The sequence below is a fragment of the Ipomoea triloba genome, chromosome 4 (genome assembly GCF_003576645.1).
Source record: "Ipomoea triloba cultivar NCNSP0323 chromosome 4, ASM357664v1".
NCBI lineage: Eukaryota > Viridiplantae > Streptophyta > Magnoliopsida > Solanales > Convolvulaceae > Ipomoea > Ipomoea triloba.
The window spans coordinates 16,806,990-16,826,339 of record NC_044919.1 but is presented as its reverse complement, the minus strand read 5'-3'; the positions used below and the strand labels follow the sequence as shown (position 1 = coordinate 16,826,339).

The following is a 19,350-nucleotide window of genomic DNA, read 5'->3' as shown; positions in this document are numbered from 1 at the left end:
CCGGCAACCTCCAACCTCCAACCTAGCGATAGCGGTGGTGATGGGCAGCGACGACTTTGCAGCAGTTCGCCCGGTGGCAGTGGTGGTTACCTCAAATAGAGGCGACGGTGATACATCTGATGTCTCTCTCGTCGCATGCAGTACAGAGGCTTCTTCCGGCGTCAACTTCTTTTAGGCGCAGGCTGTAGTACATCGCATCTCGACTGTTCGTCGACCGCCTTTTTCTCTCTCGTTGCTGATTTCCTTTTTCTCGACGAAGAAAAGGGGGGGGGGGTTGAGACGGGGTGGCCGGCTAGGCAGTCTAGGCGCCTAGCCGGCCGCCTAGTGCCTGATCGGCGCCTAGGCACAATTTTTGCAACTTTGATTATAATAAACTTTGATTATTGTCTATCAAAACAAACTTTAATTGTCTATCATGCACGTAAAACACATCATAAAATTATCAAAATACCCCAACTTAAGAAGCGTTTCTTGAATTTAACAAATATAGAACAATATGGAGCCGTTCGATGCAGCTAATTGGACGATGAAGATTTGGCCACACGACCACACCTGACGTGATGACCGCATTTGAGCGGTTATATTTATAGGGCAGGGTTCCAATGAGATCACTTGTTTAGGTAAGATCGTGAGATCAGATCTTGTGCAGCTACGTAATATTTTTTAACGGTCTAGATTGATTGACACACACACTCCGTTCGCACACATTTAATCACCGTTTGCACACACTTAATCACCGTTTGCACACATTTTATCACCATTCGCACACACTTCAACTTAGAATCTCAATCAATCTAGACCATTAAATTATTACATTGATGCACAAGATTTGATCTTACAATCTCACTTAAACAAGTGATCTCATATGATCTTAAACAAGCTTGTAAGTTCCCGGGCGAATCACTGTGGAAATCACATAGGGACCTTCCCAATTCTGCATAAACTTCCCGGTTTCATTTGGTCGGCTGGTCTGCCTTTCCCGGAGCACATAATCTCCTACCTAAAAATATCACGGTCGGACTCAGACGCCTCGGGATCCTTTGACCTTCTTTTGGTATTTGACAATTCGTCGAGCCACAACCTCTCTCTTTTCTTCCAGGCTATCCAACTCAGCGACCATCATTCACTCGTTTTCTTCTTCGCCATAGCCTCTTTCCCGCGAGGTCGAGATCCAAGCTTCTATCGGCAGACGCGCCTTGGCGCCATAAACCAACGCAAACAGGGTTTCCATCGTTGCCTCCCGAGGGGTAGTTCTGTTCGCCCACAACACATACGGCAGCTTGTTCGCCCAACTACGTCCGGCGTTAAACAATTTCTTCTTTAATCCATCCAAGATCGTCCGATTGTCGTTCTCGACTTGCCCGTTCCCCTGAGGGTATGCCACCGACAATTGGATCGATCTCGTGCCGACGGTTGCCAATTTTTTTTTTATAGAAATATTGACTTTCAAATTGTTTCTCGTTGTCGGTGACTAGATACACAAGGACTCCGAACTGAGAGATGACATTTCTCCATACGAACCAATCACATTGTTGGGCGGTAATCGTCGCCAAGGGCTCTATCTCAACCCACTTGGAAAAATAATCAATTGCGACTATTATGAATCTCTTACGAGCTGCTAGCATTGGAAAGGGGCCTATGATATCCACCCCCCAGCGTGCGAATGGGATCACTGTACTAACCGGCTGATAGAATGTCGCTGGTCGTCCCGGGATCTTAGCAAACTTCTAACACGATTCACACGTTGGGGCGAGATTGTCACAGTCAAACTATATAGACGGCCAATAGTACCCTAGCAACATTATCCTCCAAGCTAATGACTGACTTCTCTAATGAGTAGAGCAGAGTCCCGAGTGCAATTCATTCATCACGATATTCGCTTCATGCCGCCCTACAAATACTATACGTATATTCGGTGTACTGTACAGGTATTGGGCTTATATAAGGGCCCTAGCCCTTCAAGTTCAAGGGTTTTTCCATCTTCACTCTCTCTCTAAACAAGACCAAGAGAATATGCTCTTTACTTTCTCTCTATTTTACTCAAGAACAATCAATAAAGAAGAGATTGAGAGCCCATTTATGGATTGAGCACTATACTTTACATACATTTTCTCTACATACTTTGTACACTGAGTATATGGAAGAATTAATCCATATCAATTCCCATAATCCATTATGCTAGTTTTTGTTATCTTTTCATTCTTTATAATTTGTTATTCAAATTTATGATAATATAATTATTTTTGTTATTAATTTAAAATGTTTAAAAATGCTAGAAAAAAAGTAGGAAATGAAAAAAACCTGCTAAAAATAGTGAGAAATTATGATATTTACAGAAATCGTGCATTTTAAGATATGCATTTCAAACTCGCCTGTATATTACCTAAGGAGATTGACAAATATATTGTATTAGAAATTACTTGGGGGTGAGAATTCAGCCTTTTGGGAGAAGAAGAAATTACGACTTAATGACTTATCTTATAGTCTATATTTTGATTATTGTTTGACTAATCATGATCCAATGAAATTTATTTAGTGATATTAAATATTTGCTATATTTGGATAGTCCAAATAAACAACTTGTAAATTGTTATGCAAAAAATGCATCTTAAATGCACGCAAGTTAATTTATACATTTATGGTAAATCTGATTTCCACACTCATGTTATTATATTTAGAGAAATTTAGAGAAATAGTAATTTTGTTCCTTTAATTATTCTTTACTGGTTGATTTGGATCTTCGTAATACCTAATTGTTGTTGTTTTTTTTTCTTTTGATATTTTACATTATTGTCGAATTGGTTCATTGAGTTACAAAATAAATCTATTAAGACATAAATGCTAGTGAAAGACCAATATTTTTTTTTTTTGGTGAAAGGGAGGGGCCGGGGCCCCGAAAAAATTAACGCCTTCTACAAGATGCAACGCCTTGAGAGTCACGAACCAGCAACTCCCTTAAGCCTTCCGGAGGATGATCGAGGATAGATGTACCTCTCGGAGCATCTTACCCCATATTAGCAAGAAGATCAGCACATTGGTTGCCTTCCCGTAGGATGTGGACAATCTTGAACTCTTGGAAAAAGTCCATGAGGACTTTGCAATCAGCAAGTAACGTATAAACGTTTGAGGGGGTTTCATGGCTTGTCAGCACCTCCACCACTGCTTCAGAGTCGGTTTCTATGATGATGCTTCGTATACCATGGTTCTTTGCAATTATAAGACCTTCTCTAAGGCCCCAAATCTCTGCTACAAAGCTGTTGGTATTCCCGATATTTGTAGTGAAGCCAACGATCCATTCTCCCTGGTAGTCGCGGAGCAGACCGCCCGCACTTGCTAAACCAGTGCTCCGTTTCATGGCGCCGTCTGTGTTCAACTTGACTGACCCAGGTGGTGGCGGTGACCAAGCCGCCATGGGGCCCTTCCGATTAATGAGGAGGTGTTGCGCCTCCAAAGCTTCGCTTGTTGCCTGTCTAACGATCACTTCCGCAGGAGCCCGGTGGTTTTTGAAGACGAGATTGTTTCTTGCCTTCCAAATATTCCAAAGCATGTAGGGGAAGAGTAGTTTCCAGTGGATGCCTGACCCCGTCAATCCATTGCTGGTGCATTCTTATTTCAGCCTGCGGGTGATAGGGAGGTGGAAGCTCGTTATGAAGCCTGTAGGAGGTAATGCGAGATCCCAGCAACTCCTAGCGGTATCACAGCATCTAAGAAGGTGGTCGAGGGATTCATCTGCTTCCCCGCAGCTCGGACATGNTCCACGTTGGTGAGCAGTCCATTCTTCGTGATTTTCCAAAGGAAGAGTTTCACTCTTCCAATGCTACAAATTGTCCAGATCCATGCATGGTCCTCGTCACTGTCATCATCACCTGCAATAAAATGAAAGGCGGAGGACACCGAGATCTTACCTGAAGTGGAATTGGGCCATACCAAAGCATCGCCCCGAATGCCAGTGACCGGGAGAGGGACGGCTCTGATGCTGTTTACAATGTTGGGCGGTAGGAAGTGATCAAGCATTGTTATGTCCCAGCTTCCATCTTCTTTTATGGTCTCATGAACTTTCATCGCTTCTAGATTGACCGGAACACTGACATTCGGAATGGAGTTGAGGGGGCCACTACCAAACCACCAATCCTGCCAAAAGTTAACCAAGTCGCCCTTGCCAATCTCCCATNCCAAGTCGCCCTTGCCAATCTCCCATTTCATCCCATTCATGAGAATTTGTTTACCCTTCATGATGCTTTTCCAACCCCAGGACCCGTTCGCGCAAACCGGGAGGTGTAAGAAGTCAGTCTCTTTCACGTATTTTTCCCGGAGAACTTTGACCCATAACTTGTCTTGGTTGGTGAAAATTTGACCTGCAAGCTTAGTAAGGAAAGCAAGATTGAAGTCCCGGGCTTTTCTGAGCCCTAGACCTAGACCTCCCATACCACGAGGCTTACAAATATCCGACCAATTGACTGTATGAAGCTCCGCGTATTGTCGTCATGGCCCCACAAAAAGTTCCTACAAATTTTGTCGATCTCGCTACACGTACTAATCGGTAACGCCGTCGATTGCATGGTATAAGTGGGGACGGTTGCTAACGACGATTGAACCAAGACCCTCCGTCCTGCCATACTTAGGGAGTTGGCTTTCAAAGTGGCGAGTTTCTTTCGCATCTTATCGACCACCGTTGTGAAGGTGTTTCTAGAGACCCGTTGTTGGAGAATGGGCATACCGAGATATGCTCCCAAGTTGGGTGACAGGGGTATATTTGTTTTCTCAGCTATAAGTCTCTTAGTACCTGCACTGGAGTTAGCGGAACAGAAAATGAGAGATTTAGAGAGGTTTACCTTTAACCCGGACGCTTTGCTGAAGGAGTTAAGGCACTCCATCATAACCTCCGTCTGTCTCTCTGAGGCTTCCCCGAAAAGCATGAGATCGTCTGCGAAAAAGAGATGTGAAATGCCTGTCCCACCTCTGGTGATGCGTACCGGTTTCCAATGTCTGTTCTCGACTCTGCTTTGGATGTCATATGCCAACCTTTCCATGACTAGATTGAAGAGGTAAGGAGCGAGATGGTCTCCTTGTCTAAGACCTCGACCCGGGCTAAAAGGTGGGAGCCGACCCCCATTCCAGAGGATAGATATATCACTTTCCCTCAGTGAAAAGAGAATGAGGTCAATGACTCTTCTTGGAAACCCAAAGGCTTCTAAAGTATTTTCCAAGAATACCCAGGAAACGCTGTCATAGGCCTTTTGAAGATCAACTTTGACAATCATGTAACCCTTTTTTCTTTTTTTCCTACTCAAGGTATGAACGATCTCCTGAGTTAAGATCACATTATCCAGGGTCGAGCGTCCAGGTAGGAAACTGTTTTGGTGCGGACCAATAATCTTGCACATAATTGGTCGTAACCAATTGACTAGGACCTTGGAAATCACTTTGAAGGCCACGTTTAGAAGAGTGATAGGCCTAAAGTCTGCCGCTGATTCCGGCGCGTCCTTTTTAGGGATGAGAGTAACGTAAGCTTGAAGTAGAGATTTATTGACCTCGCCGTTTCTCAAAGCCTGGTTGACCATACTCGTTAAGGCTGGACCAATATCTTCCCAGAAATGTTGGTAAAACCCTGCAGGTATGCCATCTGGACCAGGGCTTGCAAATTTTTTCATTCCAAAGACGGCTTTTTTCACTTCCTCGAGCGAGGCATTCCTAACCAGACTCTCAGACTGGTTCTGAGGAATGATATTTGTCTCGGCTATGGGTGCAAGATCAATCTCTTCATCCGTGAGGTCCCTAGCAAAAAGGGAAGAGAAAAAACCAACAATGTGATTAGATAAGGATGGGGGGTCATCAGTCCACGTACCTTGGAGTTTAAGGAACCGAACACGATTTCGGCCTCTTCTAATTAAGGCGGAGTGGTGGTAGAACCGGGTGTTTCTGTCGCCTTCCTTGATCCAAGTCGTTCTTGACTTTTGAAACCAGAAAGTTTCTTCTTGGTCAAGGACCGAATTGAGCTCATTAATAAGGTGTCTCTCTAGCCTCTGGAGATACCGTGATGACTGGAAGTTGAGGGCACGTTGGATCCCATTGATTCTAGCCTCCAGTCTCCGCTTATGTTGGAAAATGTTCCCAAAAACGTCACGGTTCCAAAGTTTGCTATTCTGTGTCACAGTTTCAATTATATTCTCAAAGGACCGGTTCTTGTTAACCGTAGCTTCTGACCAAATGTGATTGTAATCCTCTCCGTTAAGCCATGCGGCTTCAAAGCGAAATGGCCGTTCGTTGCGGTTTGGGGGCCTTCTAGCTTCCTGAATAAAAAGAACGGGGTTATGATCAGAATATAACCTTGGAAGCACAACCACTTTTGCTTTCGGGAAGTGCAGCTGAGCCTTAACATTCCAAAGCACGCGATCCAGTCTTCGCAGATGGGTAACCCTGTTCCCTGCAAGCCGACACCAGGTGAACTTAGCGCCTGACGCCCCTGGATCTATCAAACCACAATCGCTATAAGCGTCCACAAATCTTTGCATGCCAGTATTTGTCATAGGACCGCTCCCTCGTTGTTCATCATTTGATGCAATGTCATTGAGGTCGCCTAAGAGTAACCAGGGCCCCTGTATAGAACTAACAAGCATCTTACACTCGTTCCAGAACCTGCACTTCGCTAACAAGTTAGGACGCACATATGCAAAAGTTATAAAACAGTCGCCCAGCCGGGTATTCACTTTAGTGTGAATGGCTTGGGAGTTGTGACTGATGATGTCTAAGTCAAGATTGCCTGATTTCCAAAAGAGAAGCAGACCACCGGCAAAACCCAAGGGTTCAACGATAAAGTGTTTGGTAAACCCCAATTTGGAGGCTAACTCAATCATTTTATCCGCCTTGGGAGAACGAATTTCAAGGAGGCAAAGGGCATCGACGTTGGATGTATTAAGGAGTTCTTTGACGTGTTTCCTCACACGACCATTGACGATGCCCCTGCAGTTCCAAGAAATGATCTTCATGTGGAGCTATTGGCAGGGAGGGAAGTTGGGTGACCGCCTTCCCCCGGCGTCGGACAAGTAGAGGACCGAGGACCATGTTGGCCCTGAACATTCGTGTCGCACACATTGTGCAGCTGTGTTGATCTGCCAAATTGGAAAACCCCACTGGTTTCCAAGTTACTAGGCCAATTCCCCCCAGCAGGAAAACTCCCACTTGTAGAGGCACCACCTCCCCTGTGATTTCCAGATTTCCCTCTATTCGTTCCTGCGTGCCCTCCACGGTTGCGACTTGAGTTCGCAGAGTTCCTGCTATTATTTGGGGGCACTACAAGGCTTTCAACGGGCACAGCACCCCGCCGATTCGGAGGGGGATTCATAGGGGAGGAAGACTTACCTTTGCCGTTACCTCCCGCTTGCGCAGGCTGTTTGCCCTTGTTAGAGGAGCTCTTGTTCGGGGTTGAGCGCTCTTTGTTATTGGCGAGGGCTTGAAAGCGATTATGGTTGCTTTTTGCATTGGGCTGGGATTGTTTTGCTTGTTGGTGATTATTGTTCTGATTGTAGTTTCTTGGTTTCCTCGTAACAAGCATCCAAGACCCATAGCGTGGTCTCTCCGCCACAGCCGGCGGCGAGGACGTCGGGGTGGGCGAGGGTGTAGGCGGCTGTTGGGTTTCATCCCTCTCGGCAGATGGTGGACTGTTAAGATCCATCGGGGGTGGTTCTTGGGGCTTCGGCTGATTGAGAGGGCAGTCTTGTTCTCTGTGACCAACCACCCCGCATCCAAAGCAGACGACGTGGAGACCCTCATATTCCACCATTTGCACTTCGTTCTGCACCCATATCTCCGTTACTAAGGGTTTGTCGAGATCTACCTCAATGGCGGCTCTCGCAAACCTACCCTTTTCCCTGATGGCTGTGGCACGATCGAGTTTGAGCCGCTTCCCCACGTTTTCAAGGATTAGTTTTACGGTGTCATCTCTAAAGTACTCCATCGAAAGCTCCGGTAACCGTACCCATACTGCCATCTTTTTCAGTTTTGCCATTCTTGGTTTGAAATCCGGCTCCCACCTTTGAGCCACCAAGTAGTTGTCAAATATCTTCCAGGGTCCGTCAAGGAGGACGTGAAGATAATCTGTTTTGTTATCGAAACGGGCTACGAAGAACCCAAAGCCTATATCGATCAGATGGAAACGTCCTTGGAGTCCCCACATCGCCAGCAAGCGTTGGTTGAGCACGCTGAAGCTTACGTTCTTTCCCAGAAACTTGATGATCAACGCCAACTTCCAGTCTTGGCACAACTCCTTCCTCAGTTCTTTCGGGAAGACGACCCTCGGTCGTCCATCCGCCTTATCCTGCATGTCTATCTCATCGTCGGATGCGATGATCGGATCTTCAAAGGCCCAGTCGTGGGCATCCTCTCTGGGAGTTTCCTTCGTGGTGAATGTGGCTTGAGAGGCCACAGTATCGGCAAAGGAACGTTTTGCGGTTCTAAACTTCTTGGTAGCCCTCTGTTGCTGGTCTCCGTCCGCCATCCTATCGTCCGGCGGTGGAACTTCAGAGGCCGGCGCCGCCATCGGGCCTCCAACCTCGGCCGCTTCGAGCGGCTAGGGTGAAAAGAACCTTCCTAAAATAACAGACTAACAGTCACAAAAGCGGTGAAACCTAGAGAGAAAAAATCCTCCAATCTCCACAATACATATTCATTCGGAGGTGAAAGACCAATATAGTAACAGATAAAAAACGTATCTGACAATTATGTAAAATAATTAGATATGACATTTGTGTCTGCATTAGTCGCAAAGGATCAAATGGACTATTTCACAGTTGTTAATTAATAAGTGAAAAACAAAAATGCTTTTAATACTTATATTGATATTATTGTATTCCCAAAATTTTATCAAAGTGATTTTATATTAGTACCCTTAAATTGTGTCAATGTCTTTATGCTTGTAGAATTGTATGTTGAGCTAAAAATATTATGCTTTTAATTTTTGTTGGACAAAATTATCGTTACACCGTTAAATATATGGAATAATTTTTAAAAGAATCATAATTCTTGATTTCATATTTGAAATTTGGAAATTGAGAGAGATTTTGCTATGATATGATTTATACGGTAAAGGTTGTGAGAGTAAATTAAGATTTTTCATTTCATCTCTTGCAAATAATCATGATAATTTAGTTTAAATATTAAGCATTAATTTTTGCATATTGTGTGTTACAATATCTACTTTATTAAATTCTGAAATGTTTTACTTCCTTTATCTCATTTTACATACCCTGTTTATTATTATTATTATTATTTTTTTGGTAAATTCACCGGATCTTTTTTCGTCCGTTTAACTGTTCGAGTCTACTCACATTCGCTCCGAGAGGCACAGGAGCTGACCTAGGGGAATCGTCACTTGTTTATTGGTCAAACAAATTATTTATTTTTTAAACTTATTTTTTCTTGTGAATCTTAATTATTTTTAAATTTAATTTTTATATGTAATAATACTTATAATCTAGTTTCTAAATGTATAAATTTTATATATTAATACTAAATTTTATATTATAAAAAATTAAATTAAAAATAATTTCAGTAAAATATCGTTAACTAAGCCAAACATATAAAATGTGACGGAGGCAGTAATTTGTATATACAAAAATTTCAACATAATATTTACTATATGATGTTATGAGTTAATAAAAAGTTGACGTAATAATAATTAAATATAAAATAAAAAAGGGTATTTAAGGATTTTTGTAAAGAAGCATCATTCATATATACTAGATATTATATAAATATAAATATATATATATACAAAGTGATAAAGTGCACATGATATAGGTAGATTTAGAGGTAATTAATTGAGTTGTAAGTACTAGTACTTGTAGTGTCGAAACAAAATCGGAAAAATATAATCATAAAAATGCCAAACACGGAAGCTCGTGGACAAGGGTGAGGACCGACACGTGTAAGTAACACGCAGTGTCAGTGTGAAGGCAGGTTCCGGTGCCATGTTGGCAAGGGAAAATTTCCACCGTTGGATCATCTGAGAAACGGAGGGTTTGGATTGAGGTGATTGTCAAAAGCGATGGTTCCCAACCCCAGAGTGAAATACCATAAGACGATGAGATTGGAAGAGCAGATAGAGAGAATTAGAGTGTGTGTGATAGAAGAGAGAGAGAGAGAGAGAAAAAGTGCTCTGGGGTAGAGAGAGAGAAAGAGAGAGAGAAAGAGAGAGAGAGAGAGAAAGGCAAAGAAGCTAGAGAAGCACACACAGGTAAGAAAGAGAGAGATAGAGAGAGAGATAGAGGTGTCTGTGAAAGCACCCATTTGTGAAAAGGGGATCATTGAAGAGAATCGATTTGGGTGGTGACGGAGAGCGGGAGGCAATTATTGATTTTCCGGCGAGTCCGGCCACATATCCGGCGGAGAATTATGCGACCGGAGAAAACACAGAGAAGCAGCTACACCACCTGGGAGGAGATTTGCGATTGACTTTTTTCTCAACTGGGGTACTTGATTTTTTCCTCCGATGGACCGTAACCGAGAGGCTAGAAGAGCCGGTATGGTGGCCTCTTCCAATGGCATATCCAGACGGAGACATAGAACTAACAGTCTTCGAGACTCCCCAGGTCTCTCCCTTCAAATCCCTCCCATTCAGATCTATTTTAGGTTTCGGATTTTCAATTCAATTTTCGCCTAAAAATTGGGTTTTTTTTTTTTGCAGATGAAGATGTGGCGGTGGAGTTTTCGGAATCGGTGAGATTAAGGGAGAGAGTGAAGAAGGATCGAGATCGGGATCGAGAGCGCGAGAGAGACAGAGATAGAGAGAGGGAGAGGGAGCGTTCGAGCAGGAGTAAAAGGAGGAGAGGCGATGATAGTTCTCAGGAAAGTGTGAACGATGATGAAGATGAGGAGGATGAGGATACCACCGCCCACGTCCACCACCAACTCCACCACAGTAGCAACGCCGGTGGTGGAGGAGGAGTGAGGTTATTGCCGCCGAATCCATCGGCGGCTGCGGCTGCAGCGGCGGCGGCGACTTCCGTTACGAACCACCATCACCATAGCAGTAGCACCAACAGCCATCACCAGCACCACCAACAGCTTCAGCACCGTAAGACTTTTCCTCCGAGCGCCGGAAAGCCTTTCAGGGCGGCGCCCGTGTGGAAATCCGGCAATGAAATGATGGACGTTCCAGTCCCCAGAAAAGCTCGCTCAGGTACTTTCTTCTTATGATTTAGTATTTTTCCTTGATTCCCTCAAAAATATCCCAATTTAGGGTTCTTTCCCTTTTTTTTTCAACAGTCCATCCCAAGAGGTCACACGATTGGATTTCAAGCGGCAGCGGCGGTAGTTGTGGAGTCGGGGATCAAATTCACCGTCAGGCTTCGACTTCGCCGGTGAGACAGGGTCCGGTTTCAACTTCGACGCCTTCGCCGGCACCTCCATTGTCGCCGTCGTCATCCAATGCTTCGGGGCGTAGAAAGATTGTTAGTCCTTGTACTTCAATTTTCTGCTTTATCTTCTCGGAATTGTGAGTGCTTTTTGAGTGACACTGGTGTTTTTGCTGATGTAGAAGGCTAATGGGTCGAAGCAGAGACCGCCGCCGAAATCCTCGTCCAAATCGACTTCTTCCAACAACCCTGAGGAGCTGGAGATTGAGATTGCGGAGGTTTTGTATGGGTTGATGACTCAGTCACAAGCTCCTTTGAAGAAAGAAATTGCATCTAACGATACCAGAGAAGTAAACAACAGATCCTGTGCCGATACTAAATCCCGTGTCTCATCGCCGGTTTCCGGCTCTCCGTCGCCGGCGATTTTGCCTTCGGTGCCCAACTCCTCGTCGGCAGCTCCCTTTTCGGCTGTTGGTGAGCTTAGCAAAACACTCTTTCGTTTTTCTATTCCTTTCTTTTTCTCTGATTTCTTCTTTTTGTTTTGTTTTGGTGATAATTTCAGCTCCGAAGAGGAAGAGACCAAGGCAGGTTTCGGAGAATCAGGGCAGCGCTAGCGTTCGGAGCAGTCCGTCATCGGCTTCTGCTAAAGCAGAGATGGATCAGACGATGAAGGCGGAGGTTTCTTCTTCCCCAAATTTCGAGAAAACACCAGTTCAAAATGGTGGTGGCTCTTTGTTATATGGTTTGGGCAGTTCAATCAATTCACAATCAGATCCGACGGCGGAGCCGATGAAGGTGGAATCGGAAATCAAGCCGCCGGCGACGGAGCAAGCGCCGGAAAGTGGAGATTTGGCCGGAAAGGAGGAGGAGGTGGTGGTGAGCTCTCCGAAGAAGGAATCACCTCCTTCTGCTTCTGCTTCTGCCGAGGACTCGAAAGCGATGGCTGATTCTGTAACCACCAAACCGTGAGCGTTCAAATCCAATCCAATCCAATCATTCATCTTCATCATCTCTCTCTATGTTTTTGGGATTCACTAATTTTGCTTTTTCTTTTCTTGGATTTGAATTTCAGCTCAACTGTGTCAGAGGTGGAAGAAGGGCAGAGAGAGGAGAAGAAGATCCAGATAGATCTGATGGTGAGGACTTGAGTTTGTGTTTTTCTTTTCCTGGATTGGATTGGATTTGATTTGATTTGATTGGATATGTTTGGATTGGGATTTTAGGCTCCGCCGCCTCCACTGTTGAGATCTTCACCGGAGAGGGAAGGCTCTGCTACAATGGATATCAAGACAATTGCATCCGAGTCTTTGCCAGTGAGTGGAGTTTTCTTGAATTCATTTGCCTTTTCTGGGATGGATGGATTGATGGAGAACTAACTGTGTTATTTGCAGGAAAGGGCTGCTGTGAAGCACAATGAGGAAGATGAGAAAATGGAGGAAAAGACTGTGGAAGAAGAGAAAAAGATGAAAGCAGTAGAAGAAGCAGAAGCACCACCCCAGAAAAGAACTGAAAGTAGTAGTAGTAAGGGCAAGGATAATATTGGTGTTCAGCTGGATTTAGAAAAGCTGCAAAGGGGGGATAATAATAGTAAACTTCATCAACACCACCATCCACTGCTTAAAAGTAACAATGAAGAACATCCAGAGAAAGCTAGTAAGCTAGCTTGCTGTCTTTCTCAAACTCTTCTTCTTCTTCATCTTCATGGCTTCCTTTTTCTAATTTATCTTTGTTTTCCTCGACTCCCGCCTGCCCAGATCAATCAAGTTCCTTCCCTTTGCCCCCGATGTCATTGGCTGGCTGGCCTGGTGCTGCTGCTGCTGGCGCCGCTGCTGCTGCTGCTGGGCTTCCTCCAATGGGGTACGGTCCGATTGATTTATTGCACATTTTAATACTCATTTAATTCAAATAATACACTATCAGATCCTTGGTGAAATAATTGCTTTCGGTTCGGGTCAGCAGATACATGGCACCCCTTCAAGGAGTTGTGACAATGGATGGGAGCTCTGTTCCCACACCACCATTGCAGGTAGGTTTGTTTGTTTTTCTTCTTCTTCTTCTTCTTCTTCTTTTCTTTCTATTGCATTATTTTAACACTACTGCAATTTGGGACAGCCAACATTTTCTCAACCGCGGCCAAAAAGATGTGCGACGCATTGCTACATTGCTAGGAATATACACTTGTATCAACAGTTCACCAAAATGAATCCCTTCTGGCTGCCAACTGCTGCTGCCGCTGCTGCTAGCTCTGCTGCGTCCTTGTTTGTTTCAAAGGCGGCGTGTAATCTTAATGTTGTCCCCACACCGGCAGATCTTCATGGAAACATCGGTGGGAGGGGCGTAAATTCTGGTCCAGATAATAAGGGGGGGCACGGGGGTGTTGCTATTTTCCCTGGTCTTGCTGCTGGTGGTGGTAAAGACAAAGGCTCTCAACCACCCACCCTTCCAGATCATCCTGCTCAGAGAAAACAGCAGCAGATTTTGTTGCAGCAAGCATTACCACCCCCTATTGCACCCAACAATCTACTGGTATGGTATATTCTGCCTTTTAAAAAAAAATTGTTATAGTTTTAAAGGAAATTAAGGAGTTCACTTGGAGTGATTTGTTGCAGCCTGGGCACACTTTCATCTTCCCTTTGAATCAGCAGCAGCAACAAGCAGCAGCCGCAACTTCCGCAGCTCGACCTGGGCCTGCAAAGTCCCCTGCAAACGCTGCCTCAAATGCGTCGAATTCTGCTGCAACTGGTACTGCTACCACTGGAGGAGCTCCAGCTGCAATTAGCTTCAGCTACCCGAATATGCCGCCAAATGAAACTCCATACTTGGCGATCCTACAAAATAATGCATATTTTCCAATAGCAGCTGTTGGTCCACCGCTCAATTACAGAGCAACTCATCCTCCGTCCTTGCCAATGTTTAATGGCTCTTTCTGTCCTTCTCAGATGATCCATCATCCATCACAGCTTCATCATCATCATCATCAGCAACAGCAACAGCAGCCACAGCAGCCTACTCCAAGTTCACAATCCCAGCAGCAAATGCAGCAAAATACCAGCATCTCAAGTGGTTCCTCTTCATCCCATAAGCTTCTCCAAAACCACCAGCAAAAGCAGCGGTCCCAAGGTGGTGGTGGTGGTGGTGTTATTAATGGAAGCAGTGGAAGTGGGAACTTGCACAACTTCCCTGCCTCAAACTCAAAGACCCATCCACCTCATCAGCCCCAGCAACTCCCACATGGACGCCATATCGAGAATGAGCTAGGTAGTGAAGATAACCCCCCATCAACTGCTGAGAGCCAAGGATCTCGTGTGCCAGTTAACATGTATAGCAACCAAAATTGTGTGATGCCAATCCATCCCTCAAATTTCAATCTGATGACTCCACCTACTGCCGGTGTTTTATGTGCTACAAGTGTAAGTGGAAATCAAAGTGAGAAGAAGCAGCAACAACAGCAGGGAATTAAACCTGGAACAGAATCAATGCAACCCCAATCTTTTTCTATGTCATTTACTTCAATTAATGGGGCTTCTGCTCCTGGAATCGATATATCATCGTCTATGGCACAGGCTAATGCTGCTATTTTTCAGAATTTCACTGAGGCTTCAAGGCAAAATTTGCATATAGCGGCAGCAGTTGCTGCTGCTGCTCAGCCTAAGAAAAACTACAGAGATGAGAGTAGAGGTGGATCCGGTGATCCAACTACTAGTGCTGATGATGAGAGAAAGGGGGGTTCGGCAGGGAAGGGTCCTGCTACTGTTGGACAGTCTATTACATTCTCAAGGTCTGACGTTGCGGATGCTTCAGGATCTAAACTTGCAGCAAATGGTATTGATAGCTCAAGATCCATATCTCTTGCATCTGCTTCTGGTTGGACTGCACGGGCTGCTGCAATACCAACCTCCATGGGGTCAAATGCTCAGTTACAAGCTCAACTACAACATAAGCAGCAGCAGCAAATGGCTCAACTCCAGATGCAGCAGCAACATCAGTTAGCTGCAGTTGTTGCTAGAAGTAAAGCACCTCCTACGAGTAATGGCATTGTGTATTCTGAGCATTCGAATCCACCAACCTCGGTTGGTATGAAGTTCCCCAACACAATCTCTGCGTTTCCACAAAATCTTGTTCAAACAAGTAGCAATGGTAGTCCTGTGCACTCTCCTCAGTGGAAAGGATCTGGAAAAACGTCGTCTTCCTCCCAAGTGGCATCAACCACACCGTCGTCTCTCAAAAGCATCTCCCACCAGCACCAGCAGCAGCAGCAGCAACAACAGCAGATGAGAATCCAACCAAACCACACTCAAATATCTTTTGTGGCGGCGAATCAGAAATCATCGACGACGACAACTTCACAAGGACAACACCCCTCAAACAGTAATCAGTCACAATCTTCCTCAATGGTGATTGGCTCTCCAACTACTACTTCCTCTATCTCAAAGGGTGCCAGTGGAAGCCCAAGAACCACTTCTGCTTCGATGAATAATAAAATGGACCACCAAACTCCATTGGTAGTACAACAGGGGAAAGCATCAGTGTCAAACCCCAACCAGAAGTCGTCATCTCCGGCAAGTGGGAGGAATGTTCCATCAATTCTTGGAAACAACCCTCATATTTCTACCTCAAGCAGTGTAAGCAAAACTCAAGTACAGCAGCATTTAGCAAAAGGCATACAACAATCTCAACTCTTCTTCTCAAGTCCTTATGCGCAAGCACAACCTTCTTCACATTCTGTGAGTTCGAGTTCGAGTTCTGCTCCAGCTACTAGTGGGTATTATATTCAGACAAGACGACCAGAACAGCAACAGCCTTCAGGCTCGACGATGGCACCAACAACATCCTCAACGGCTGGGATGTTGACTTTGTGCCCCGTTACTCTCGGTGGTGGAAACACTTCTGATCCTGCGAAAGCAATTGCAGCAGCAGCCGCTGCTGCTGCTAGCAACGTGAGAGGTGGTGGTGGGTTGCCATCGCAAAGCATTCTCCATACCGCCCAATTTGCAGCAGCAGCATCATCTGGTAGTAGTCAGCATCAGATTTTTCCGGCTGGTTTCTCTTATGTTCAACCTCCTGTCCCTACTGTGGTTCAGGTGAAGCCTCCACCGGAGCAGAAACAGCCTGCTGGTGAGTTACTGCATTTTGTTTTGCAACCCCACCCCCATTTGTTGGTAGAAAGATTTGAAAAAAATGGTTTAAATTACAATTAATTTATGAAGCAAACCCTAATTTCTTGACCAGGAAATGATAATTTGAATGCATGCTGGCAGCCTGAGAAGAAATGAAGGACAGCACAGCAGCAAGCATGAGGACAGTGTATGTATGTAGCGGATCCCGTGAATGTGATGAAACAAAGAGGGTGGGGTGGGGGTGGGGGAGGGGGAGGGGGAGGGGAGCCTACAGGCTACATCATTATTCTTTTTCTTCTTTTAGTAGACTAGTAGTTCCAAGTTTTTGACATCTGCTGAAAGAGCAGTTACTGAACAGTATATTTTTGGACATAAATATATAAATATTATATATGATGTCTGTATTGGAAGGTGTATAATGTCTAGATCATATTAATTTCCTTGACTACTAAGCTGAAATTTTTTTTCTTGTCAAATGTCTGGTGACAGCTGCTTTAATTGCACTGTGCTTCTGGCTTCCATCATCAACATTGTTGTTTTGGTAGAGAGACTAGAGAGAGAATATGAAGGTGGACTGCTGTGATTGTTGATCATATAATAGTGGAGTCTAATTATTAGCTTTGTTTTTTAGTTGAAATGGAATTTTATCCTTCAATTCAGTATCTTTTTCGTGATAGAAATATAATAGTGCAGTTAAATTATTAGTTTAGATTTTTAGTTGAAATGAAATTTATCCATTTTATCTTTCAATTCAGTATCTTTTTTGTGATAGAAATATAATAGTGCAGGCTAATTATTAGTTTAGACTTTTAGTTGAAATGAAATTTATCCTTTATTTTTTTGGTGATGGAAATTTTTATTCATTAGGTGCCTGTGAAATGAAATGGTTGATCTAGAGAAAATATAAGAGCATTGCTTTAAAAATTATTTTGCAATCAAATTTCGGGTGTCTCTTTTAAATTGATGGTATCTTTTTTCATTATTATCCCATGTTTTAATGCATGCCTTAAACACGGATATGGGGGATGTGGCATCACCATAATTGGTTAAAATGCTTTATGGCGTTTGGATGGTCTGTAAAGTAAAATGCTGGTAATGGGCCTATGCCTCTTTTTATTTATCTCTTCTTTTCTCTTTTAATTTACCATTACACAATGTTATTTATGCCATTCAATTTTGTGCTATATATCACCATTTTTTATTGTGTCACCAATACATACAAACAAAGCCAAAAACATTATTATCATGCACATGACATAAGACTGAGTTGATAAAATTAGGAACATATAATAATAGTATTTTGACACGTCCATTAACATAGGCATAGCACTGTCGTCCCAAATTTTTTGGTTCTTTAATATTGCATTATCTTTTATCTCTTTTTAATTTAATATTCATAAAAGTGCACTATAGGGCATTTGGTTCAAACATTGAAATCAGAATGGTAATTAGAATCAAATACTTGGTAATGATAATGAGTATAAATAGAATAAGTAAATAAGAATTAGAATCAAAATAAATAAATAAAATAAAATAAAATACACACGTGTATGTACATTAAAGTTGCATATTGAATACATAGACAATGCTATTTTTATTTACTTTTTTCATCTTTTAATCTTCCTCATTTTTATTCAATTGTGTGTTTGTGGATGTAGAGGTGGAGCTGTGGTCGATGGTTCAATTCATTGTCGAATGGAGATTTCTTCTAGTACAAAGTATTGGTCTCCGAAATGTGACGATGCAATCAAGCCTGTTATTAGTGTTTAGTCTTATAAATCTCAACTTGTAATTGACAAAATTGTTATGGCAAAATAGATAGGTTAGGTCTAGTGTTAGTATGCTGATTGAAGATCTGGCGGAACAGAAATTACACCAGAGCCTTTGGAACTAGCCGTTGGAACTACACCGATTTATCTTATACAATTGGTAGAGCAGTTACGCATCCTGAGGTTATTTTACAAGAATATCAATCTCTGGCGGAAAGACCTCAATGATAAGACAATAATTCATGCTACATGAAATATCTTAGGATTACTTGTCTTACAAGTTCTAGAGTATTATATATACTGGGTAGAGAGAGAGAGAGAGAAAGAGAGAGTCTTCAACAAAATACATGAGATAGAATGACAAGAGATAATCGATAATCTTCAAGATTTGAATATCAAGAAACTCTATCTATGATTTACAAGTGAAGTACTCTATGAAGTCATCTTCTCAAGACATTATTGATGATATGAATTTAAGTAGACTCTTGAGAAGAAACTATACAAAGCTTTATTTTTAGACCATATTTCATATAACTGTGGTGTAGTGGTGGGTGAGTTAGCGAGACGTACAACAACAACGTGGATCTCCAAAAAGCAATTTTTTAATTGGACTACTACAACACGGATCTCTGGCCTTGACAATCCTCTATAGCTTCATCAGATAGGGTTCTTACCGTGTGATGTATATCGCACATTGGATTGAGAATTTGTTCTATTACCGTCTGTATGATTTGTTGTTGAGATAGTGGATTAGACTCACTGATGGTGGTTTCATAGACGTAGATACAATTGTATCGAACTAGATAAACAATACTCTGACTCATTTACATTCTGTCTGATTTAGTTTTTCGCAAAAGATATATCGCTGTCACAATGTCTGGTTAATCAAACATGATTAGGATTAGCGATAATCAATAATTCAAACAATTGGGTTAAGAAAGATATTCAAAGTCTGTTAATCAGTCAATACTGAAAATTACAATTGGTATCAGAGCTTTTAAGTCTACACAGTGACTTGATCCCAGAGGGAATCTAAGTTTTTGTAATTCCTAATATCATTGGTCAAATCTAGAGTATCGTATCAGTTCTTGAATATCTTGAAATCTTGGTTGT

The 19,350-nt window shown here is 43.1% G+C and overlaps 2 protein-coding genes across 4 annotated transcripts; one reads left to right on the top strand and one right to left on the bottom strand.

Annotated features, from left to right (window-relative positions):
- Positions 1-6,982: 6,982 nt before the first annotated feature.
- Positions 6,983-8,536, bottom strand: LOC116015889. Its single transcript, XM_031256056.1, has one exon. It carries the CDS (start codon positions 8,534-8,536, stop codon positions 6,983-6,985), a length of 1,554 nt encoding a protein of 517 aa, XP_031111916.1.
- A 1,585-nt stretch (positions 8,537-10,121) lies between these two features.
- On the top strand, positions 10,122-16,694 carry LOC116016599 (protein TIME FOR COFFEE). 3 transcript variants are annotated; one of them, XM_031256937.1, is made up of 13 exons: positions 10,122-10,586; positions 10,682-11,176; positions 11,263-11,447; positions 11,537-11,825; positions 11,914-12,316; positions 12,424-12,487; positions 12,575-12,664; positions 12,743-13,004; positions 13,106-13,208; positions 13,311-13,377; positions 13,464-13,877; positions 13,961-16,466; positions 16,581-16,694. In XM_031256937.1, exons 1-13 carry the CDS (start codon positions 10,487-10,489, stop codon positions 16,622-16,624), a joined length of 5,022 nt encoding a protein of 1,673 aa, XP_031112797.1. In that variant the 5' UTR covers positions 10,122-10,486; the 3' UTR covers positions 16,625-16,694. The 3 variants fall into 3 exon arrangements, with proteins under 3 accessions (XP_031112797.1, XP_031112798.1, XP_031112796.1); XM_031256938.1 differs by having other exon boundaries at positions 11,534-11,825; positions 16,610-16,694; XM_031256936.1 differs by having other exon boundaries at positions 11,534-11,825.
- The last annotated feature ends 2,656 nt before the right edge of the window (positions 16,695-19,350 follow it).

Bases quoted from the DNA above. Each gene is read 5' to 3' on its own strand.
- LOC116015889 (XM_031256056.1), bottom strand. From the start codon at position 8,536: ATGGCGGCGCCGGCCTCTGAAGTTCCACCGCCGGACGATAGGATGGCG.
- LOC116016599 (XM_031256936.1), top strand. From the start codon at position 10,487: ATGGACCGTAACCGAGAGGCTAGAAGAGCCGGTATGGTGGCCTCTTCC. The intron at 11,177-11,262 runs GTACTTTCTTCT...TTTTTTCAACAG, and splicing joins CCCCAGAAAAGCTCGCTCAG to TCCATCCCAAGAGGTCACAC. The intron at 13,378-13,463 runs GTAGGTTTGTTT...AATTTGGGACAG, and splicing joins TTCCCACACCACCATTGCAG to CCAACATTTTCTCAACCGCG.